This window comes from Fundulus heteroclitus, unplaced genomic scaffold (assembly GCF_011125445.2).
Source record: "Fundulus heteroclitus isolate FHET01 unplaced genomic scaffold, MU-UCD_Fhet_4.1 scaffold_39, whole genome shotgun sequence".
Lineage (NCBI taxonomy): Eukaryota > Metazoa > Chordata > Actinopteri > Cyprinodontiformes > Fundulidae > Fundulus > Fundulus heteroclitus.
This window is the reverse complement of record NW_023396803.1, coordinates 1,406,656-1,432,644: the sequence shown is the minus strand read 5'-3', so window position 1 is coordinate 1,432,644 and position 25,989 is coordinate 1,406,656. Positions and strand designations below refer to the sequence as shown.

The 25,989-nt window shown below is 42.4% G+C and overlaps 1 protein-coding gene across 2 annotated transcripts in view; it reads right to left on the bottom strand.

Annotated features, from left to right (window-relative positions):
• The window catches only part of tdrd12 (tudor domain containing 12), a 277,622-nt gene that overhangs the window by 16,038 nt on the left and 235,595 nt on the right, over positions 1 to 25,989 (bottom strand). For both annotated transcript variants that reach the window (XM_036130848.1, XM_036130849.1), the window contains 5 exons: positions 21,269 to 21,441; positions 20,955 to 21,164; positions 6,805 to 6,869; positions 6,479 to 6,545; positions 4,904 to 5,017 (listed from right to left, as the gene is read on the bottom strand). In XM_036130848.1, the coding sequence (XP_035986741.1) occupies positions 4,904 to 5,017; positions 6,479 to 6,545; positions 6,805 to 6,869; positions 20,955 to 21,164; positions 21,269 to 21,441 (629 nt within the window). The remainder of the gene's footprint in view (positions 1 to 4,903; positions 5,018 to 6,478; positions 6,546 to 6,804; positions 6,870 to 20,954; positions 21,165 to 21,268; positions 21,442 to 25,989) is intronic.

The window sequence follows — 25,989 nt, the reverse complement described above, 5'->3', positions numbered from 1 at the left end:
AAAAGTAAAAATTTAATTGTAATCACAATTATGATTGAAATAATAATAATATAATATGATAAATATATTGCAATTTAGATTTTTGGCAAAATCATACAGCCCTAATACAAGCTGGACATCGGAACCATTCCTCCAGCAACAACACGTGGACACGTAACATGTGGAGAGACATCAGGACCATTATACATTATAAACACAGTGACCTACAGCTCTTCCTAATACCTTTAACAGCTTGTTTGCACGCTTCAATTCTTCAAGCAGCAAAAGTACAGATCGACCGATATAGGTTTTTTAAGGCTGATATGAATTATTTTGATCAGACAAACTGATACCCATTACGTGGGGCCTATTTATTACAGTCTTCCATTTACAAGATAAAAATTACACAATTATAACAATTGTTACACAAGTGTCAATTTAAAAAAGAAACATTTATTAAAGGAGCATAGTACAAGTTGCAGAGTTTTTACAGAAGTTTCCCCCCTCTGGCCAGAAGTTGAAATGACACCAGTGTTGTGTATGGGAGAAGTGTAAAAAAGTATTTGCCGTTGAAACTGCACAGCTCTTTTGTTTAGACATGTCTTCTGAGGCAAGAAACCTATAAATATTGAAGGGCTTGCTAACCCTTACCCTCAATGATGATGGAGACTCATTTTACATGTCAAACATGTATGAGAAAAAAAAAAAAACCTTGAAACTTACACGATGGTCCTTTAAGAAAAGCCATAATATATAAACAATGGATAGCATTGCGCTTGTGTCCCAGAGGTTCTGAGTTCAACTCCCAGACTGCCACTATGGGTCCCTAAGAAAACCTCTTAACCCCTAACTGCTCCCCGGGCACTGCCCATGGCTTCCCATGGAATGGGTTAAATGCAGAGAACAAATTTAATTGGAATGCAAGTTACAATGACAATAAAGATTATTATTAATAAATGTTTGCACACTTCATGGGGCAACACAAGCCCTTATGTAGTGCAATTTACATCCTGAGCAACTAAGCCAAAAGAATTTAAAGTATGAACAATCGGATTCTTGGTGTTTTATTACACCCAATCATCATTGCAAACAACCTTCATGAGAACATCTTCAGTTTTATTTGTATATTAAGCTGTCATTTGTTTCTATTTAAAAAAGTGAGCATGTTTTACAATACAATCTATTATGCGCTGTTGTGATAGTACCGCCAGGATCATCAAAATAATTGATCTTAGATTGAATTCTGAACAGTGGAAAGGTCACAAAGGAATTCCACTCTGCCCGTAACACGAGACTCTCAAGGCTTGGACGGCCCTTTCTCCCAGCAGGAGGTCAGCTGTGAGCCCTCCTAACAGATAAGACACAGCACAGAAAAAGAGCCCAGATCACTTCAGCTTTCTTCTGCAGACCTGTTCAGCTCCACTACAGCTCTTCAACAGATGACCAGCTCCCAAGGAGGGGGGCTCCTTTCTTCGCAGCCATGTGATGGAAGGCCCTGCAGGAGCCATACACAGGCCTGAAAGAAGGCCTGGACCATGAGGCCTGGTCAGGCCTCACCGACACACCAGCCAGCAGCTGAGGGAGATTCCCGGAGCAGCCATGCTTGTTTCAGGGTCTGCTAGACCGGACTGCCTGCTTCAGCAGAGGACCTGACTGAATCCTGATGAACATGTCCGGACAAATACAGAGCTAAGTTGCTGTCTTAACCCACAATCAGATGCAGGAGCAAAGATCCCTGCATGCGAAACAGCTCTGTGTATTTTTCCTCAGCCTGTACAGGGAAGTGAACCCCATGGAGCTGAAGGCTGGATGCTGAGAAAAACCCCTGGTCATCGGACTGCATCCCGGTCAAAGAACGTGGCCTCCAAGCTATCCAGACCACGCCGTTAGCCACATGCTGCTGCAAGGCTAACGCTAGCCTGCCAAGAAGAAACCAACAACTTCCTCCTTCAACGCCCCTTCCGTGAATGGCCAAACTGAACAGAACTGAAAAGGACAGGTTTGGGCAGCGGTCTGAGGGTGAAGAAAAAGGTTTATTGGGAAATGTTTGTAAACCGTGGTGTCTAGAACAAAGGGCTAACCGGTAGGTCGCGCTAGCCAAACATGCTATTAGCCTTGCTAACATCCGGTTTCGGACCCCTAAAAAGGAGTTCGTTTTAAAGCATAAAGCGTAACTGTTCTGCTCTGCCATCCTCCGATGGTGTTATGACCCTTATTCCCGCATCAATATGGTATATTAATGCCGGTTTTCAAGGCAATTTCGGCAACTTTATGTTATAACCTCTTAGCCACAGAGTCGCCACAGCGACCCCATGCGCCCGGAGGCAGAATCGCATTAACAAACTCGGTCGTAAGGGTTTAAATGATTTTACAGGACAAACCGGTCCTCAGAATATTATTTTAACAAATAATGTTTTGTTCAACTTGGGCTTTGCATTGTGAATGGATTGAAATACATGGCAAATGTTTTAACTCCATTTCATGTTTTTGTTAATCAGATCTGCAGTGAACAAGGATTCACTGAAGTATTCTGATTATGATCAACCACTTTTGTTTGTCTTTTGTTTGTTTTGCATGTAAATAGTTCCTTAGCTTAGCTTCTTTTTATCTTCATTCTGCTTAGTAGTTTAGTTAAGTTTCACTAGCCTAGTAGAGAGGATTTATTAATTGAAATATTGTGTTAATTCAGGTAAACAGCATTACATAGTGATGTTCTCTGGATGTTCATTTTATTTCTGTTATTAAATTCTTGAACTTGAAAAGAAGCTGTCACTCCTTTATTCTATGTGTGTGCAGGTTTTGCTGTTAAAAGATCGCTAGTGCTCGAATTCATCCCTTTCAACCATTGTCCTGATATCAGCTTAAGAGCTGATCATCACCAGACAATACTTAACAGACAGAGAGTTATTTATGAAATATAAATAACTTTAACAGTGTATAATTGCACAACAGCGCTAACTGGCCTGAGGGAAACTGTCACAGACGAACACAGACGGAGAGAGAGAGAGAGACAGAGAGACAGACAGACAGACAGAAAGAAAGAGAGAGCTGACAGCTGCTGTAGCTACACCACTCTGTCACAAAAGCAAACAGGCATAAACTGGAGGCAACCAGACCTTTACTTTTCTGCTCAGCACAATTTCAACTTACGACCAGCATGCAGACCAGCGGACCTTAACAATGAGCTTTTAATTAGAGAAGTGGCACAGAAAAATCCCACATTGTAGTTCTTCAATTAAATGTGTCATAGCGCAACAGTGAGTAAGAGGAGAAAAAAGACTGACCACCGCTTCTTATGGACATTATTATCTGTAAAGTTAGATGCTGTACATGTAGTGATTGGAATTGTTTTCATGTGCCTGGATTATTCTCCATGGCAACGCGCACTCATGCAGCGGTGGCAGGTGTCCAGCCGGAGCTCAGATGTCTTTTTTAGACAGTGGGAAAAGAGTTTTACACTGAATGTGACTAAGTGGCTTGACCAATATTAAAAAAAAAAAAAAAAAACAGCGTTGATACGCAAGTTTAAGCGAGTGAAAAGAGAGTGAGAAAGTTAAAAAAATAAAAAAAAAATCAGATGACCTGCCCGTTCGAGTGAAACAGAAGCTGTTTCAGCCCACTCACATACACAGAGGCAGACATTCAAAAGACAAATGCATCTAAATTAGACAGTTGAAAACACAATAAAAGTTGAAAACCAACTGTCTTACATTAGCAGCCGCTCTCTGCCAGTGACGTATGCACTTCACCTGACGTCACAGCATGGCGGCTGAATGCGCTAATGGATCGGCCAATGCATGCACGTATTGGCCAGTACTGATACAAGAAAACAACTCAATTATCGTCTGAAAATATCAGCCGGCCGATATATCGGTCGACCTCTAAGCAGAAGGTCTGAACACATTCCTCAACCAGAGGTACAGCATCAGCCTCTCGTTACATTGCCTTAATTATTATTCATGCAATGTATAAAAATTCTGCCCTGCAATAGACTGGCGACCTGTCCTGGTTGTACCCCGGCTCCCACCCATTGACAGCTGGAGATGGGCACCAGCATCCCTCGCGACCCCACAAGGGACAAGCGGATGGATGTATACTAATTCATAAATTATTTAATAAGGTGCATTTGTAGATCCAAATAAGTTTATATATTGAGAAATAAATATGTTAATTTGAAAATGTAGAGATTTTATAAATAAACTAACATTTATTACGACATAAACATGCAAAAGTACTGAAAATAAGTACCATTACGTACCGGTATCGAATCCCAGATACCAGGTATCATATTGCTTCAAATGTGAAAGCCACCCTTTCCTAGCTCTGACCCCTGTCATCATGAAGTGCTTGGAGAGGATCCTCCTGAAGTACATCAAGGACATCATCCCTGCTGGCCATGGCAGCCTGCAGGTCACTTATAAAGAAGAATCATTCTACAGAGGGTGCTGTCTCTTTGGCAATCCACATTGCTCGGACTCATCTCAAGCATCTCAACACCTATTTTAGGACGCTATTTGTGGACTTCAACACCATACTCCCAGAAATGCTGGGCTTGAAGCTGCACACCCATTTGGGTGCCAGGGCAAAGGCGTTTTTGGGGCAAAAAGGCTGAATCTGGTTGCAGTGTAGAATAAACACCATCGCACTGTGTTGACAAGTAGAAGCAGGGTCAGAGCTGAGCTGGGTCAAAATGGAGTCAGAAATCTTAGACTGCACAAAATATAATTGAATACTTTTTCCCAACAAAAAAAGTTAATGTATTGACAAAGCTGAATTTAGGTTTATGTGGTCAAATTACACAAAGGCAGGCTGTGCTTAACATGAACACACTACAACTAGTGCAAAGCGCTGTGTTACATTGAATATATTGAGTATAGGGGAGAATGATTAGTAAGTGAGATCTTGGTGGTGTGATCTTACTGACCTGTAAACAACTCTGTCAGTGAAGAAATCACAGCGTTGACTCCCAGGGTTCATCAACTTCACTGTTACAATTAGGGAGTCACAGGTCTGGTACCAAACAATGTGAGGACATAAACTGAAATACAACCATACAGAAAAAATACACAGAATGTTTCTAAATGCAAATACAAAATAATCAATGTTATTTGCCACTTTTCCTTTGTTAAAAAATAAAATCCTGCCAAATGTATTCATAAAAAAAAAAAATTAGTTTGTCCAATGTGGGTAACTGCTGGTGTAAGAAATCTGCACAAAATTAAACAGTTGACCATAAGCTAATTAAGACATATACACCGTACTCTTATTGGGTTAAATATGACGTTGGCCCAACCATTGCAGCTATAACAACTTCACTCGTCCAGGAAGGCTGTACACAATGTTTTGCCGTGTCTTTATGGCATTTTTTGACCATTCTTCCAGAAATGCACTTGTGAGGTCATACACAAATGTTTAACATGGCTCTAAAGTCTCTGCTCTAGTTCTTCCAAAAGGTGTTTTATCGGGTTGAGGTCTGATCCATGTCTTTATGGACCTTGCTACTGAAGTGGTAAACAGTCATATTGGAAGAGGAAAGGACCATCTCCAAACTGTTCCAACAAAGTTGGGAGCATGGACTTGTTAAAAACGTATTTGCATACTGAGTCATTCAGACTTACTCTCTTGAACTAAGAGGACAAACCCAGCCCCTGAAAAACTTTCCCACACCAAACAACCCTCTCCACCAAACTTTACACTTGAGACAGTACAAGCAAACATGTAGCATTCTTCTGGCAACTACCAAACCCAGACTAGTCCATCAAATAGCCAGATGGACAAGCGCTATTCCTCACTCCAGAGAAGGCATCTCCACTGTTCTAGAGTTTGCTGGTAGATTGCTGTACACTATTGCATATTATGTTTTGCATTGCAGTTAGTAACGTATGGCTTGGATGCAACTGCTTGGCCATAGAAACACTTACCATGAAGCTTTCTACGCACTGCTCTTGAGTTAATCCGAGGGACACATGGCGTTTGGATATCTGTAGCAATAGGCTCTGCAGCAAGTTGGCGGCTTCTGCTCAATACATACCTCCGCATCTTCTGCCATCAGTTCACTTGGCCTACCACTTCATGGCTGGGATGCTTTTGTTCACAGTTACCTTTTTATAATACCAGCAACAATTGACTGGAATATTTAGGAGTGAAGAAATTTCATAACTGGACTGGTTGCACAGCTGGCATCTTATCACAGTAACACACTGGAATTCACTAATCTCCTGAGAGTGACGTACTGTTTAATGGTCTGTACAAAGACTGCATGTCTAGGAGCTTGATTTTATACATCTGTATACAGCCTTGAGGAAGCAACTGGTCACTGCTGGCAATTTAGCGAATTTGATTGGAACACTTGATTTTGATTAGTTGGATGGGTGACTGAATACTTTGCCACTGTAGTGCACGTATAAATTGACTATACAAATATTCAAGTTAGGTCCCACTACTTCCTACCCACTGGATATTATTCTAATGATGTAATAGAAAAGCTGCCATTTTGCACCTCTTTGAAAGATTATTGCAGACTGTTTCATCGCTGGACACAACTTGTTCATCACCATCAGGTATGCCTGAAAACACAGAAGAGCTGGTTAATGCATGAAACTAACCTCAAAGTAAAAAAAAAAAAAAAAAATCAATATATATGCTATTTCTTAAGGTAAATATGCAAAGAAATCTGATCATAAATTGCAAGCATAAGTCCTACTGATAACTAAACACTTGCACACTGAATTAAATATTGTTGAAAGCTTTATCATTATTGAACATCAGAGTATTGCATTTAACTGTATACATGGAAAGTTGATGCAGAGTTAAAACTCAATTTACCATTTTCATGAACACTCAAAGAGGCAGCAGGATTCCTTTTGGAAATTTGTTTTCTGTCTTCGACACTGCAGATATAAATCAGAGTTTCTGTTTAACACACCAGTTACATGTACAATTTACAGATGCTCCTTAAAAAAACATAACATTGCAAATCATTCGGACTCGACAATTTGTGAGTGTAATTTCTATTCAACTATTCAATTCAATTACATTTTTTTTATATAGCTCCAATTCACGAAACATGTCATCTCAAGGAACTTTCCAAAGTCAAATTCAATCAGATTATACAGATTGGGTCAGATTATACAGATTGGTCAAAAATGTCCTATATAAGGGAACCAGTTGATTGCATAAAAGTCCTGAAAAGCAGCATTCCCTCCTGGAGAAACATAGAGCCACAGGGAGTGTCATCTGCAATGTCCGTGGCTTTGCAGCAATCCCTCATACTGAGCAAGCATGAAGCGACAGCGGAAAGAAAAACTCCCCATTAACGGGAAGGAAAAACCTCCAGCAGAACCAGAACCAAGCTCAGTATGAACGATCATCTGCCTCGACCGACTGGGGGTTAGAGAAGACAGAGCAGAGACAACAAGAGAGACAAACAAGCACAGAAGCATAAATTGATCCAGTAAATTAGCAGTTATGAACTTATTTATACTGGAAAAGTGTTATCTACCCAGTTGTTGACTGGATAGATTTATCCAGCAAACGTTGATAACTCAAATTATAAATGCAATTGGAGTTTTAATCCTTACTTCTTTACCACAAACCAATGAAAATGTCTGTTTATTCTGTTATTAACTCAAAAAGAGGTAATTCTATAGCTCTTAGAGACCATTCAACTTCTGGATGAAAATAATCACAAACAACTACGAAGTTATTATTTATAAATCTGAAATTTCCCTGTTACAGCAATTATTCTACTTAATAAAACACTAGGAAACACTACTCGCTACTCAAAAGAACATGCAAAAGGAAATAAATGAAAATACAAGTCAAAATGGAGTGAGAGGTAGCAATGCTTAAATTAATTCACAGTTGTTTAAGACATCACATTCAAGAAGTCCGCGCTTTGACATAGTAGCATCGAATGACATAGGCTAAATAGCTTTGAGGTAGCACAACTGGAGTACCGAAACAGACCTGAAGCCAGATGAGGAAAGCCTCTGCACAACTAGCTGCTAGCAATCATGCATGGCTGGCTTCTAACTCCTATTACCGGAAGCATGGTTAGCAGCAGCTAACTGGTGTTACTTCACAACAACCAAGGCTAACTGATTTGAGCTACTTGGCACCTTTTCAACATGGGGACTATGACGACATTTGACCTACGACCTTACATGCAGTGTGTAAAGAAGCGGTCCTAATGACGTATCTAACGCACCTTCCTAGTGTGGGGGGGCTTTTAATCAGGGGGCGGTCTCACTTAAGATCAAAAGAATTCCAAGAAAAATGCGGGAAAACAAACGTAGACAAAAGAAGAAAGGATGAAGAGAAAGGAGAGGAAGGTAAGAGTTCGGCCATCGGCGCAGCCAGTTTATCATCAACAAAACCAAACACAGCAGAATCACTTAATACATGCACAATATTAGAAATATTCAGCACAAACTCCCTTTCGGAGTAATTAAGCATTAAACTAATTCCTAATAGGTTCTGCACAGGCACAAAATATCACCTTATGGGTGAAAAAGGGAAATTAAAATAAGGAAAGTCCTTTCTTTACTTGGTGTCGCCTCAGTGAGGAGGTCCTGGCTCGGCCCTGGATACGTGGTTCCAAGCGGAGGCTTCGACCGGCGCGGATCGCTTCGCCGTGAGGAGCAGGAAAAAACAAAAACAAGTTCTCTGGGAGCTCTCCGACACTTTGTTTGGCCAAAACAACGAGCGGAGTGTGTGTCGATCGCTGGAAGGTAGTGGCTTCCAGTGGGATCAAAAAGGAATTCACATAGTTTTAAGTCGCGACCTCCTGTTTAGAAATACAGGGAAAAGTTGATTTGGCAAAAACTCGGACCAGCGAGGAATCAAATCAAGTGCCACGTGGGGAAAAACCCAGCGTGAGGGACAGCTGTTTGTGCCTTCTCAGTTTGGCGGATTGCCAGGGAAGAAGACTGAGATGAAAGCGTAGCACGTTTTTATAGGCATCTCCATGGCAACGAGATAAGGTTTCTATGGGGTTGTGCCCATAGACCGTGTTGCATGCTGGGAGTTGCAGTCTGTCACGTCATAAATGGTATAACAAAATAAACTTATCACAGCTTATTAAAGGGAAATGCAAAGTGCGCTGTTGATTGCCCGAGCCAGAACCAGACACGCATTGCCATCCAGTTGAATCATGTCCTACCCGCATGAGAATAAGAAGACTGGCGAAGGTGGGAAAGAAAAAGCTGGAGAACTATGATTATTTATCCTGATACGGCGAAGAGATACAAGAGGAACCCCAAGCCAACCATTTAGGTGCAATTACATTCATGTATGACATGGCCTGAATTTCTAAATTATTTTCACTTACGATTCCCTGCTGAAAATACTGGGAGATAACTGAGTCACAGGCTCTGTATGATTCAAATGTTAATATTTACAAAGTCTACAGTTTCAGCTTTTATAACAGCAATTTGCATATACTCCAGAATGTTATAAAGAGTGATCAGCGTATCAGCAATTAATTTCAATGTCAATATTTGCCTAGAAAATGATTTATCCCCCAAAACACATTTCAACGTCAGCCCTGCCTTAAAAGGACCAGCTAACATCGTTTCAGTGATTGCTCCATTAACACAGGTGTGGGTGGTGATGAGGACAGGGCTGGAGATCAATCTGTCATGATTAAGTAAGAATGACACCACTGGACACTTTAAAAAGAGGCTGGTGCTTGGCATCATTGTTTCTCTTCAGTGAACCATGGTCATCTCTAAAGAAACACGTGCAGTCATCATTGCACTGCACAAAAATGGCCTAACAGGAAAGAATAGCAGCTAGAAAGATTGCACCTGTCAACAATCTATCGCATCATCAAGAACTTCAAGGAGAGAGGTTCCATTGTTGCCAAAAAGGCTCCAGGGCGCCCAAGTAAGACCAGCAAGCGCCATTACTGTCTCTTAAAAGTGTTTCAGCTGCAGGATCGGGCTACCAGCAGTGCAGAGCTTGCTCGGGAATGGCAGCAGGCGGGTGTGAGTGCATCTGCACGCACTGTGAGGTGGAGACTCTTGGAGTAGGGCCTGGTCTCAAGGAGGGCAGCAAAGAAGCCACTTCTCTCCAGGAAAAACATCAGGGACAGACTGATATTGTGCAAAAGGTACAGGGAGTGGACTGCTGAGGACTGGGGTAAAGTCATATTCTCTGATGAATCCCCTTTCTGATTGTTTGGGACATCTGGAGTCAGTCAGGGTTTGGTCCAGAAGTTGATTGAGAGCATGCCAGGGAGAATTGCAGAGGTCCTGAAGAAGAGGGGTCAACACTGCAAATATTGACTTGCTGCATTAACTCATTCTGTCATTAAAAGCTTTTGCTACTCATAATATGATTGCAATTGTATTTCAGTACGTAAGTTATGTGATGACATCTGACATACACACATGAAAACCAGAGGGCAGCAGATCATGTGAAAATATATTTGTGTCATTCTCAATACTTTTGGCCATGACTGTACTGTAACATGTCGATATAAATTAAAAAAAAATATTTTTTCTTCTCACATATTTCTTATAGTTATTTATTTATTTTTTATTTTTTCCCTGTGCTATTGTCATTTTATTATTGTTTATGTTGGGGTTGCTGTTTGATTACGTTATTTTTTGTGTACAATTCAAATTCCAACAAAAATATTTGAATATATAGAATCCTGGTCAAAAGAGTCCAAGGTTGTTTTCAGAAACCAGAAAGCTGATGACGTATCCAATGAGGGCAAAGCAAAAAGGGAATCCAAGACAAGAAAACTAATTAGAGCCATGGATGCACACTAATGCTGGAAAGTAACTCACTCAAGGCTTGAAGACGATCTGTCAGAAAATGGCTGTGAAAGGCAGGTTTAATTAATGAAGTGGAGCAGAACAGAAAGTGGAAAAACAATCAGCCAGCTCAAGAGATATCTTAGGAAGCATGACAGTTTTAAAGACGATTGAGGGATCCTTGTCGGTAACACCACTATAAACTTTAATGTATGTAACTGTGTTTGAAGTTACATGCATTATACACACGTGTGTATACATTTCTTTTTCTTTTTTGTACATCAATAAAGATTTCTCCAATGAGTTGGACAAGGTCTGGGGTTTTGCCTGAGTCGTCTTTGATGATACATTTTTAAGATGTTTTTGTGTGCCTTCTACATCCTCTTCCTCCACAGTATAAAGATAGATGATAGACGGAGTAGAACACAAACTTTCATCATAAGTGAATGACATAATCCTGTTAATTTCAAACTTAAAAAGATCTATTCCAGCTTTGCGGAATACATCACATTTTAGGGTATATCAAACTGATCTAAATTGTCAGTGGTTTTACTCCATAAAAGAGAAAGAGAAACACCTCCTGGAGTAATTTCTTAATTAAAAGTTGTTTGAGAATTTACTTTTTTGGGATACTGTCAAATTTAGATATGATTTTCAAGAATAACTATAAATGCTTAACAAAGGAAATCCCAGAGAATCTCAATAGATGGATGACTGCTGTCTGAGAAGCTGCAGTGTCCAGTCCCATGATGTCACTCCCTGCTCCTTGTGCTGCACCAGTAATCAGATCTGAGTGGATACACCTGCAGGAGCTCCAATTACTAGGAGTTGTCGCACGTGGGAGGAGCACTATATATTCCTGGCTCTTCCAGTAGGCCAGATTCTTATAAGCCATCGTGTGAGTAGACCATCCAGCATACCTATTGACGTCCTGATCTCGTTCCTGTTTTTGCCAGCCTGCCTTACCCCTGTCGGATACTCCTGTTGGCTTCTGATCTCTGGACATTGACCTCCTGCCTTGCCTCTCGACCAAGTCTGCCTGTCTTCTGCCCTTATCTGGATTCTCCTACCTATTGTGTACGACCCAAGCCTGGATCCCAGACCTGTCTCCTGCCTCTGCCCCGCTTGGAAACCTCTCCTTGATGTGTGTGCCTCCGGTTACAGATTCTCTCGCCTGGATCCCGGATTGCCCGCTTGCAATTTGGAACCGGTATTGTTCTCCCTATATATAAATGACCTCCCGGATGTTTGTCAAAATGTCCAATTCCAAATGTATGCTGATGATGCTGTTATTTTTACACCTGCTAAAAGCACACAGGAAGCATTGTACGTCCGCACATCAGCCCTGGACAATATACAGCCCTGGCTCCTTCAATCATGTCTGTCATTGAACAAAAAAAAAAAAACTGTTTCTATGATGTTCACAAAAAAAAAACATAAAACTTGAGCGGTCCAATGTGTTCCTGGGGGGAGTGGAACTTGAGCTTGTGGAAGAGTTCAAGTACCTCGGGGTCACACTGGACACAACACTTTCATTCAAAAAACACATCAAAATCACTGCAAACAAAATTAAATATAATATACGTAACTTTAAGCAAATCAGATCATCGATGACAATCAGTTCTGCTAAAATGTTCTTACACTCGATGATATTTTCACACATAGACTACTGCATCACAACCTACTCACTCACTGGAGACACAACTTTAAAACCAAAAAATATATTATTCAAAAAATCCTTAAAAATCTTTGATCAAAAGCCCCTGTCATTTCATCAGTGTAACATTTTGGAAAAATATATGCTCAAGTTTGAAAATTTTATCCATTTTAAAAATAGTTGTTTAATTTACAAAGTTCTGAATGGATTAGCCCCACCTCCACTTTCTACCTACATTAGACCTGGCAGACGTATCTGCACTAGAACCTCTTCCAGAAGAGACCTAGAGATCCCCCACAGAAGAACAACCTTTGGACAAACTGTTCTATCAGTCAGAGGGGGTCACTTCTGGAACAGCCTCCCAACAAACATTAGGGAATGTCCCACTTACTGCACATTTAAAAAGCACCTTAAACAGTTTCTTAAAAGTTCTCAGTCATGCACTCACTAATTTTATTTTTTGTAATGTCATTGTTTGAACGTGTGTCTATGTATTTTGACTGATATTTTGTTATCTTGTGTCGTTTTTTTTTTATTGTTCCTGCCTCAGGACGACATCTATGCCATCACAAACACCATGTTCAAGCATAAGGGTGTCCACATGTGCTCTTGGTACCAGGACACCCTAGGCCGTAGTTCAATGATCGACTTTGTTGTCGTTTCATCTGATCTGCAGCCGCATGTCTTGGACACTCGGGTGAAGAGAGGGGCAGAGCTCTCCACCGACCACTACCTGGTGGTGAGCTGGCTCCGATGGGGGAGGAAGCCGGTCAGACCTGGCAGGCCCAAACGTATTGTGAGGGTTTGCTGGGAACGTCTGCCGGAGTCCCCCGTTAGTCGGAGCTTTAACTCTGAACACGCTCCGAGGGAGGCGGGGGACATTGAGTCTGAGTGGACCATGTTCCACGCCTCTATTGTTGAGGCAGCTAGTCGGAGCTGTGGCCGCAAGGTTGTCGGTGCATTTCGCGGCGGCAACCCTCGAACACACTGGTGGACACCAGCGGTGAGGGAAGCCGTCAAGCTGAAGGAGGAGTCCTATCTGGCTTTATTGGCCTGTGGGACTCCGGAAACAGCTGATGTGTACCGGCAGTCGAAGCGGCGGGCGGCTCGGCTGGTCTCCGAGGCAAAAACTTGGGCGTGGGAAGAGTTCGGAGAGGCCATGGAGAAAGACTTCCGTACGGCCTCGAAGCGATTCTGGTCCACTATCTGGCATCTCAGGAGGGGGAAGCAGTGCTATACCAACACTGTTTATAGTGAGGGTGGTGTGCTGCTGACCTCGACTCGGGGCGTCGTGCGTCGGTGGGCTGAATACTTCGAAGACCACCTTAATCCCACCAACACGTCTTCCATTGTGGAAGCAGAGCCTGAGGACTCTGGGTCGGGTTCTCCCATCTCTGGTACTGAGGTCGGCGAGGATTTTAAAAAGCTCCTCGGTGGTAAGGCCCCAAGGGTGGATGTGATTCGCCCTGAGTACCTTAAGGCTCTGGATGTTGTGGGGCTGTGTTGGTTAACGCGGTTCTGTAGCATTGCGTGGACATCGGGGGCAGTTCCCCGGGATTGGCAAACTGGGGTGGTGGTCCCCCTATTTAAAAAGGGGGACCGGAGGGTGTGTTCCAACTACAGGGGAATCACACTCTTAAGCCTCCCTGGTAAGGTCTATTCTGGGGTTCTGGAAAGGAGGGTCCATCGGATAGTCGAATCTCGGATTCAGGAAGAGCAGTATGGTTTTCGTCCTGGTCGTGGAACACTGGATCAGCTCTATACCCTCAGCAGGATCCTGGAGGGGGCATGGGAGTTTGCCCAACCAGTCTATATGTGCTTTGTGGATCTGGAGAAGGCATTCGACCGTGTCCCTCGGGGGGTCCTGTGGGGGGTACTCCGGGAGTATGGAGTACCGGGCCCTTTAATAAGGGCTGTCTGGTCTCTGTATGACCGGTTTCAGAGTCTGGTCCGCATAGCCGACAGTAAGTCGGACTCGTTTCCGGTGAGAGTTGGACTACGCCAAGGTTGCCCTTTGTCACCGATTCTGTTCATAACTCTCATGGACAGAATTTCTAGGCGCAGCCAAGGTGTTGAAGGGATCCGTTTTGGTGGCCTTAGGATTGCGTCTCTGCTATTCACGGATGACGTGGTCCTATTGGCTTCATCAGGGCGTGATCTACAGCTCTCACTAGAGCAGTTCGCAGCCAAGTGTCGAGCGGCCGGGATGAGAATCAGTGCCTCCAAATCCGAGACCATGGTCTTGGCCGGAAAAGGGTAGAGTGCCATCTCCGGGTTGGGGAGGATGTGTTATCCCTAGTGGAGGAGTTCAAGTATCTTGGGGTCTTGTTCACGAATGAGGGGAAGATGGAGCGGGAGATCGACAGGCAGATTGGTGCACCGTCTGCTGTGAAGCGGGCGCTGTACCGGTCCATTGTGGTGTAGAGAGAGCTGAGCCAAAAGGCGAAGCTCTCGATTTACCGGTCGATTTACGTTCCTACCCTCATCTTTGGTCACGAGCTTTGGGTCGTGACCGAAAGAACGAGATCCCGGAAATACAAGCGGCTGAAATGAGTTTTCACCGTAGTGTGTCTGGGCTCTCCCTTAGAGATAGGGTGAGGAGCTCAGTCATCCGGGGAGGACTCAGAGTAGAGCCACTGCTCCTCCACGTCGAGAGGAGCCAGTTGAGGTGGCTCGGGTATCTGGTTAGGATGCCTCCTGGACACCTCCCTGGTGAGGTGTTCCGGGCACGTCCCACCGGGAGGAGGCCCAGGGGAAGACCCAGGGCACGCTGGACAGACTATGTTTCTCGGCTGGCCTGGGAATGCCTTGGGATTCCCCCGGAGGAGCTGGCCCAAGTGGCTGGGGAGAGGGATGTCTGGGCATCCCTACTGAAGCTGCTACCCCGTGACCCGACCCCGGATAAGCGGAAGACAATTGATGGATGGATGGATGGAGTATTCCATGGACCCGGAAATGCTTACTGTGCAAAGTCAACTTTAACCAAATGTGGTATGCAGGAATTGTCAAAATATCCATTGATAATTCCTGCATCCCTCCCACCTTTCAGCCTTGTTATCATCCTGGACAGCCTCTCCATCCTCTCCTTCACTTTCCACATCCAAAACATCACCTGGTTCAACTTTCATATTTGCAGCATCGAGCAAGTTCTTCCTTCACACTTTTGATAAAATGGTCCCCAGTCGACTCACCTCTCGACTTTATAATTTCAACTGCCTTCCCTCCCTGTCCCCCAGAAAACCCTCTATAAACTGAAACTGGTACAAAACACACTATCATGCATCATTACATCATCTACTTCACACCTGAACATTAACTCCACTGGCTCCATGTCACATTCAATATAAACCAATCCTATGATCATACAAGGCTGACCACAACCTTGGACAATGCAGGACACATAACCAACACTATGATGACGTCATACATTTTAATTTAACACAGATCACACATTACAATAATCAGTTTTTGAAGTTTGAACTGTTATATTTTGGCCCTGTGACTGGAGACCTGTCCAGGGTGTACTCTGGTACTCGCCCATTGACTGCTGGAGAAGATACAGCTTGACGTAACACACCTGTACGGAAAAGCGGGTAAATAGATCCAGAGATGGATGGGATGTTACATTTTTAAAGAGTTTAATAAAATTGCTCAAAGTTTATCAGAAAAAAAGCTAATCTGCTTTTACATAAAACATTTTTTAACTAGACACGTTATTAAAGTTTTGTGTAAAGTTAAATATTGTTGAAGGTAATCTTGGTTGCTGTACCTCGTCTGTCTGGCAGGTGTTTTTGAGTTGGAGTAAAATGAGTCCATAGATCCACAGGAGGCTTTTTCATCTGGTTCTGGTGTGACTTGTTTCTATAATGTTTCTTCACATCACGCTCCACTCCGTGTAAAAATAATTTACTTCATAAAAGCTCTCTGAGAATCTCCTTTCTCTGGCCCCACTCAATAAGAACCTGTTCTCCAGTCCATCTTGAAGCTGCATTTATTTTTTAATTTATTGACGTAGTTTCCTTAATAATCTGCATGCATCAAAATCCTTGTGATTTTATTTAATGAGTGTCCCGGTGCACAGCGGCTCATTAGGTGAGACACTGCTGCATATTGACTGACAGCCGCTCTGACTGCAGCTCTGCCTTCTTTGTTTCAGAAAAGCACACGTGGAATATTTTAATTTGTTACTTTTTCTGAATCGGACCCAGTCAAATGCAGGACATTGTTTCACATTCCGATCCTTCTTCAGAAAAAAAAAACAAAAAACGCGTCATGCTAAATTAGCCTGAGCTAACGGTTACTTTTCTTTGAGTTTTAAATAATACACAAAAGCGAATCATGAGGAGATCCCTGGTTGGTCATCATGTTTATCAGCTAAATTACTGGTAGCGAGGGAGTAAACACTGACAGGTGACATGGCCACAGGTGGAAATAACTCATTAATTAACTTAAGGAGCAGCGACAGACACACTTACCGATGGAAGTTGTTGTCATATGTTCAATGCGCTGAACTTTCTCACCTGCTGCTTCATAAATCCAGAGAAAACCTTTGACCACCACTACTTTCATTCATGCATCTGTGGTCAGTTTGAGATGCTCTGCTAAAAGTTAAAGTGATGAACACCGATAAACCTGACTGGCAGATGTCCGCTTTGTAAAGACCCGCTCTACTGTCCTGATTGACTCATGCTCCAGCTCTGCCAGGTTTCATTGGTTGAGCTTGTTAAAATCTTTAATGAAAAAAAATCTTGACTGAACTTTTTGCGCTCTTTTTCCAAATGACGGAAATCCGTTGCAGCGACAGAGAACTTTAACCCCTGACTTATTCACGATAAACATTCTTAACACTAGAAGTCCCAGAGATAGGAGAAATGTCGTCAGCCTCCAGTCCCCCCGACAGTACTTCACAACTCATGAATCCCTGTTCAGATGTAAATGCCCCATTAGCCCTGTCGTTGGAGAACCATTCTACCCCCTTCAGTTTTGGTTTTAGCTCAAACCTCTCTGTTGACGAGTGTTTTACCTGAGAGCAGGGGGGAAAAAAATCTTATTTGTAATTTAATATAACTAGGTCTACGTCATCAGTGTTGCCAAGATCGGAATAATTTCAGACAGCGGAGCCACCAGCGCAGCAATCAGCTGTATATCTGCATGTGCTGGAACGTTGTAAAGACGGCAAGCAAGAATATTTATACAATAATGACCATCTGCCCTATTTACTAGGGGGCAAATATAACTCAAGTCGGTTCAGCGCGATCTCTCCTCCGCGACGCTGCAGCGGAGCGCACACACGCACGCGTATATATATACACTGGAGGGCCAACTGAGTTTGCAAGTCGAAAAAACTAAAAGTCACCTCCAAAGCTTCCTCTGTTTGGTGGATATTGGTGTGCTGATGACCATCAGAGACTGCACAGTCCAGCAGGGTTGCATAACAGAACATGGCTGGAAAATGAGTGTGTATGAGCTGGTGGCTTTCATTGCAGTTCTGTTTATGAAGGCAGTACAGGGGAGTGTTGGCGCCATGCGGCATGTGTGGTCCAAAGACTTTGGGAATGCACATATCAAAGCCACAATGCCTCAAAACCGGTTTCAAGATATGATGAACAGGGGCGATTTTTGGAAATTTGGGGCCCTAGGCAAAGAAAGGCATGGGGCTCTCTGAATTGTGAAGACAACACATAACAGACCCATTATATAGATACAGTAATTTTAATAGAATAGATATACATTATTTTTTCTCCTTTTGTCCCTCTCTTATCCCTTTTCTTGTTGTTTTCCTCTATGTTTTCTTTTGTCCCTTTTTCTAGTAGACAAGCCATGATCTACTTATCTGTTCTCCATTTTTTATTTGAATGAAATAATAGCTGGAAGTAAATCTGCGCCCGTCTCCATTTCTTGGCATGATCCTGTTCTTCACCTGGAGCGGTCCTCTCAGTACTATTGAGCAGCGTGCACGATCAGACAGCTGATTGGCCAGAGCTGGGTCATCTTCAGGAAGTACACTGTGCTGACTGCTTACCAGCAGAGTGGATGATGCTGGACTCTCTCAGTCTGGTAGAACAACATCATTCTCAAAGCCTGGCTGGATAATCAGCCCCCAGGAACTTGGGGGCCCTAGGCAACTGCCTAGTTTCGCCTAATGGTAAATCCACCCCTGATAATCAAATATCTGCGCTTCGACAACAAAGACACTCATTTGGAACGTGTGAAAATGGACAAATTTGCTGCAATTTCAAACATCTGGCAACAGTTTGTACAGAACTGTGTGTTTCCTACAGTCCAGGGCAACATATTCCTGTTGATGAGCAATTATTTCCATCAAAGGTTCGTTGTCCCTTTCTGCAATACATTGCATCAAAGCCTAATAAATTTGGAATTAAGTTTTGGATTGCAGTGGATCTGGACACAAAGTACATGTGTAATGCCATCCCCTATTTGGGAAAAGATCCCTCCCGCCCCACAGGAGAAAGGCTGTCTGAGAACATAGTTGTGAAACTGATGGAGCCATTTAAGGACCAGGGCAGGACTGTAACTATGGACAATTTGATGAAATTTGTTAGAGGTTTATGCAGGAAAAGGCAATACAAGAAGAAAAGATGAGACAGCATCGTGAGATGAAGAGACATTCTCATGGTAAAACAACACAGTGCCAGGTGCGCAATCTCTGCAACAAGAACCACAGCACTAAGCGTTGTGTGCACTGCACAAAGTATACCTGTCGCAAATGCAGGAAGGACTCACCTTGGATTTGTGGAAACTGCTAAATGGGACAATTGTAGCTTCATATGTAGTTCTTTTCCTTGGGTGAAATCAATGTTACTCCAATACTGAAGTCATACTCTTTGTTATTTTCTAAGCTAAAATGTTGAATGACATGAAAAGACGAGACAAGACAAAATACAATTATTCTCTAAGTTGTTCTTTCTTTCACATAGTGATGTTTGCAATATAAATGAGTCTGTTGGTGAATGGACAATATAAATAGGCTCTGCCTTGCCTTGTTGGAAAAGCATGGCTTTGACCTGTTCTCAGCTCAGGAACTAGGACCCGTCACAGGTTATTTGTATTACAATAGGGATAGTTAGCAAGGTAGATTGAATACACAAACCTGAAGAGGGGAGGGGGCTTGCAAGAAAACCGAAATTATCTGGGACTTCTAGTGTTAAATGGTTATTCAGGGCATTACTGGATGCCCCTCTTGTAATTGCTTGTATCATCTACAAAATGATTATATTTCCAACATTACTGCATATTTTTTAAGAATGTCCCCCTTCCTATTGTTTCATCAGAAGTCAGATGATCAGCAATCCAAAGGCAGCTCTGATCATAGCTGGAGACTCTAATCATGTTAAATTAAAAGCTTTATTCTCCAATTTTAGATAATTTTTGCTGTCAAATAAACACTAATCTTGCGTGAGTTCTCCAAGTCAACTAGTTGCACTTGGAATCCCAACAAAGCAGGAACACCTTTACGTGGAACAGAAACAGTTCCACGTAAAGGTGACATGTACCAAAGCAAACAGCCAAAGGTTGGTACTACTGGATAAGTGGCAATACTTTCACAGAACTGAGTCCATGGAGGTCCAGGGACTCAAGTTAACACAACACTAAAATCACACTATAAATTGCTCAGCACATGAAACTGTTTTATACACGATATAGAGCTGATTCAAGAAAGCAGTCACAAGGACGTGATCTGTCATAGCCACTGTCTGCGCTGAGAGGTGTGCAGTGGGTGCCTGTTGGAGATGAAATGGTGCTAGTTGCTCATCAAATTTGCGACTATCGATTCCCCCCCTTCCTCACGCTGACAGAACTTGAAAGAAATGTAGGGAACTGGTAAACTCGAATATGGAGCCTGGAGACAGTCCGCATGGCACAGAGTCTGCCCCCTCGCTACAAAAATTCCTGGTGCTTTTCAATGGCAGAGGGGTGGTGGTGTTCACCAGATGTTTAAGTTCACTGTATTGTAGGTAACGATGGAGCATCTGCCTCTTGACGGAAAGGCTTTGCAAACATTTTAAGTTGCTGTCTTGTTTTGAGGTATTTCTAGTGTAAAACATTTCCACACAGCATGCATGTTGTGATGAAAAGTTGGTTAGCCTCAGTGCTAAGCTCAATGCACCTCTGCAAGCTGGCTGCTAACCATTGCATAGATTTGCTGAACGGAGGCAGGTTTTTGTGAGAGACGGCGTCACACGGCTCCATTCAGGAAATCCTTTCCAAAGTTAATAGTCAGCTGGCAGAGACTTGAGAGACCTTTCAACAAATAAAATTAAAGCACACTTATAGTTTATGCATCAGAAATCTACGTGGATTGGGTTACAATCCAGTGGGCTGGCTCCATCCTTAGTTGCTTCATTAGAGCTCCAGTTAATCCTTGAATAAATCACTTCTCTTGCATCTCTAAGATATATTTAAAGTAATTAAAAAAAGCATATCAACTATTGAGCTCAGTAAAAAAAAAGATTGCATGGTATTATATTGTGTCAAGACACTATATTAGGGAAAGCAGATGCATGCGTACAAAAAACTACTCAAATACTCACAAGTCCAAACAGGATTTCTGATTGCAGACTGACACCAGTGGGACTTCAGCTACTGCTGGCGCCTTCACGGTAGGCAGGTTTGGAGCAGGTACTGGACTAGATGGCTTAAATATCTGGTGAGAAGGATCTAAAGCAGAAGCTTTCTTGACCTCAGCAACTGTGAAAGCCGCAGTTAGCATTTCTTCCTCTGACAGCAAACAATCCATCATTCTGTAAATTGCAACAAAATTGTACTGTATCTTATCAAGAAAGTAGCTGGAAGAATGTAATTTGTGCCCACCAGCGCACTTTCAGAATACACATTTTTTTCTTACCTAGATGTGTGAACTCCATCTTTGCTGCGATTAACCACAGTATCTTGATGCAATGCTCTCAAGAAGTGTAGATGCTCTGGATTGCCAACACCCATTCCCGTCTTTAGGATCTCAGACTGAACATTGTACTCATTGATGAGAGTTTTTGTTCCAGGCATCTGAGTAACCCGCACCTTATGGAGAAGGATGGAAAAAGGAAAGTTGATTTCTCATATATAACTTCATCAATCATTATATGCTATCTCATGCTGAGGTAGCACATCTCAACAATTAGTTACACATGTTTCTTTTGTTGTTTCTTTGGTCAGGCACAAAACCTGTCAGCAAAACACGTGTTTTGGGTCCATCAACGCGCTTCTGGTATGAAGAATTTAAGTCAGGCGGGACATGCTTCATGCTGGTCTTTGTCATGAAGCGAGTCCAGAGGTAAGCTTGGCTGTTTTTAGCTTTGTGCCCATCCCAAAAAGCAAAGCCAAAAGTACAATAAGCTAAGAAAACTGAACTAATACTTAGCATGCATAATGGATAACTAGCAGGCATCAAGAGCAGTTATGTTCAGAAATCCTAAAGTTGCAGTACAGCTAAAAAGCAATAGAAAAGACAGCCCAAAGAAGTTGATAAAGACAGGTGATAGGTGGTAGGTGCAGGCGGGGCCATAAACCTCCCATCACACGCAACTTGCCTAAAGATATGACTACATGTATATTCACTGAGGTCACTGTGGTGTAATATCCCACACATTAGGTGTTGTTCTGTGTGAATTGACTGAAAGGGAACACTATACAACAATAAAACCAACTGAAAATTATCAAGGTAGTTGCTTATGAATTTTTGAGACTGTGCTAACATTTGATAAAAAAGAAAGTTTATATTATTTTAATTTGTTATGACAAAGACAATTCGGATGACTAGTTTTAGGTACTGCAGAAGCTCAACTGGTGGGGGAATCACTTCCCAAAAAACAAATTCAACAGTGTGTGGTCAAATGTTAGCTGCTTCAATCGCTCCAAAGACATTTGAAGTTGCTTTAAAGCTATGGACAGCCTAATTTGAACTTACCAGACATGTTTAATTTGGCATGACGTCTTTCTGGTGAGTATTTAAGTTGGAGCACCCTTTGTACCTCATCACTGTTGAAAATACTGAGGTAAAGCTTTGCTTGAGTTTGCTATGGTTACTGTCGCTAAATATGAAAAAAGTTACGCTACCACTTTATATAATAAAGTCTGCTAAGCCACATCTATACTATACACATCTATACCATCACATCTGTCAACGACAGAACAATCTGTGCCTGGCATGGGGGCACCGTCCCCCTTTACAAGAACCCTTGCCCTACCTTTGGCATTCTCTCTTTCTTCCACAAGAAGATCAGAATGCCATGATCTTCTCAAGTGGTGGCTTGCAAGCCACCACTCTCTATCTCCAACCCCTTTCCCCTTGTCACCCTTTGCCTCGTATGCACATATTTCCAAGGATAAGTAAACAGCAGCACCTTTTGGAGGAACATGTCTGTTGAAGAAGAAACTCCTAACTTAATAATGCTGCTAGCAAAAGTATGTTTTGGCCCGCTACACAATCTCTCCACCATTTTGCTTCTACACTACATTGCTCTGACGGCGGCGTTTTAAGGGGAGGGAGGGGCTAGGCCCTGAGGTACAGCTGTTCACATGGACGTAAACACACGCGTGGCCGGCCTAACTTTGTAAACAAGAGACCAGAGAACAAGAAAGATGATGTGGGGCGTGCTCCGATGGCACAGGGGTAGTGCGCACAACCCATATATGGAGGCCTTGCATTGACGTATCTGACCTGGGTTCGATTCCAGCCTGAGTTCCTTTGCTACATGTCTTCCCCCCTCTCTCAAGCAGCCTTTCCTATTAGTCTACTGTATGAAAAAGGAGCCACTACTGCCGTAAAAACCCAGAAACAGTAAAAAAAAGTTCTTCACATCACTATTTTTTTTATCTAAATTAATGAAATTTAGCTTATTGTTCCCTTAAAGGGGACATGAAAAGAAATTTTAATTTTCAGAGGTTTGGGGGTATAATATGATCTGTTACGCACTAATGAGGCTATGTGAATGTCAAAAGTGTGTATAAAAGCACATGTGCAGGGGCGGTCAGCTTTGTTTCTCTGCTCAAAAATGGTCGGATCACAAAACGGCCCTCCCCCCTGCTGAGTCGAGCTAGCATGTCCGCTGCATTTGAGAGTGGATGGCAGCCGGCAGCCCCATATCAGCATCCATGTATCGGCTCGAACAGGAGCCTAAGTCAGGGAGCCTGAATATCAAATATTTATTTAAAGTAGCTTCTACTAAAAAGGAGTGCTGATATGTCCAAGGGTGCTTATAAATGGATGGTAGTTTCCAGTTACTCCCAAGTGAATCACAGAAGAGTGGCTGTAGTTCATTTATAGGGACTTTACTAAACAGTGTTTCCTCGAACATGGGGGAACTGAAGTCATAGTTTTCAAACAGATTTAGAAAAAAGTGACTGTACCAACACAGAAAGTGGCAACTACAACGCTGTTTAAACGTAAATTTATTTAATTTCAAAATGCTATCAAATGTAAGGAAGGTGCGTTTGTAACTGAGGACTAACTGACGAGCTGCATGATTATCCTGTCGCGGCCAGTGGACCAAATAGGTCTACTCGCCATAAACCATAATAATGGATTTGTGATGGAGTCGAGAAGAAAGGTGTGGATAAGGGGGGAAGGGTTGTGGGGGCGCAGTTCACCAGTTTTTCAAACATGGTTGTAGCCATATCAACAAGGTAGAGCTGCATATCATTACCGTACCCAACCCTTTTACTGAGGAGGAACCTTTGGGTTGACAAAACAACCAGCTATAAAAACCAGACACTTTCAAAAAATAAATAAATTTATATGTAGCAATATCAACTACATGAAATGGTTTAAACAGTTGGTTGGTTTCTCGTGTTGTGGTGGACCTTCACTTTTGATATTTGGATGCTATCTCTGGCATTGCTAGCAAAATGGAAACTACTGGTTCTCTTCAGGGGAAGACTGGTGACAGCAAGACTAAGGATAGTAGACTGGCCATCTCAAGAAACGATCCTCATTCCCAGTGCATCAACCAGGCTGACCCTGTTTCATGTGACCACTGCTGAGCTATGGAACTGCACATTTTACAGAGATGTCTCTCCCAGGTGGAATTGGAACCTGGCAAAAATTCTGGTGGGTGGGCAAACCACAGAACAAAATGGAGCATTTCATATCCTCCATGTATAAGAAGGTGTAGAAATCAACTGCCAAGTCCATTACAAATTTAAATGTAGTCACTGTCCTCTCTGTCTACCAGGCAGATCTGTTTCAGGACATGGGTGTCCTTTTAGATAAGAGCACACAGTTTGACAATTTGGGAGGAGATCTTCATTAAAACAATCCCATAGATTTTTGTCACAGCAAGCTGTTTCTGTGTCCAGGATTGGATAATCATGTGTTCACAAAGAAACTCCCAGTTGTTTCTCCCTCCCTCAGCAACCCATGGGTTTGGTCCAGAGGGAAAACAGTTTAAGTGGCTCAAGGTTCAAAAGTACACGTCACTGTTTTTGGTTAGAAATGCCATCGTCAAAACCACGCGCACGTGTGGAATAGAACAAAAAAATAAATAAATTGAAAGTGCAAAGCAGTCTGGAGAGCAAAATTTCTTTGCTCCTAAAGCAAGGAGCAGTTGACATTGAGCCAGGGATTTTACTCCCGTTATTTCCTTATTCCAAAGAAAAGAGGTGCATTGCATCCTATTCTAGATTTATGGCTCCTAAATTAACACCTCCAAAAATACAAGTGGGGTGTATGACTTGGCTGACAAATCAACGATGATCTATTTTGTTTTGTTGACAACCAGGATGAGATTGTTTTTGTCACACCAGGTGTTTCACCTCCTCCCTGTAGGCCAGTTCGTTGATTTTCCTAATGAGACCCATCACTGTCCGCATACTTGATGTTGTGGCTTGTACTGAACCTGGTCCTGTTAAACAAAACCTATAGAAAACCCAATAATTTAGCCAGACCACATGTGTTTATTGTAAGGAATGAGATAGAGACAAGCAGAATTGCCTCACACCTTGTCACAGTAATCTGTTAATCTGTGGAACACGTCACCCTGGTGATCATCAGGGAGAGGAATGTGATGGTAGGAAACCAGATATAATGTTGTCCGGACTTTTATTTAAGATTTAAAATGGCTTATGGGATTTTTATTTAGTTTTTATTGAAAGGTCCTTTTGCATAGTTATGTCTTACCAGCTCCAGCATGAATAACACTGCAGGTTTTAGTGCTTATGAAAAGACCGATCTAGGATTAAAGTCTGATATGAAGTGAAAGAGAACATCAGAGGAATCCTCATGCAGTTTGGCTGCAATTCACCAACCTACGATCTGTGTCACCAATTCCCCGTCTCCAAAATGAGCGTACGCATGGATCAGTTACTGTGATGACTGCACAGTTTCCCATCAAGTTTTATATATATATATATATATATATATATATATATATATATATATATATATATATACAAACCTTTGCGTGGAAAGTGCGTACACAAGCTTTATATAAATGAGACTCCAGATATTGAGCAGCATTGTATTTAATTCTTCTCCAGGTGTTCCAGCCTAAGATGGAGTGCAGAAGAGACGGCGTTCGATGTGGAACATTAAAACGACTGGCGGGGATTGAAAGAGGAGAAGTTTAAAAA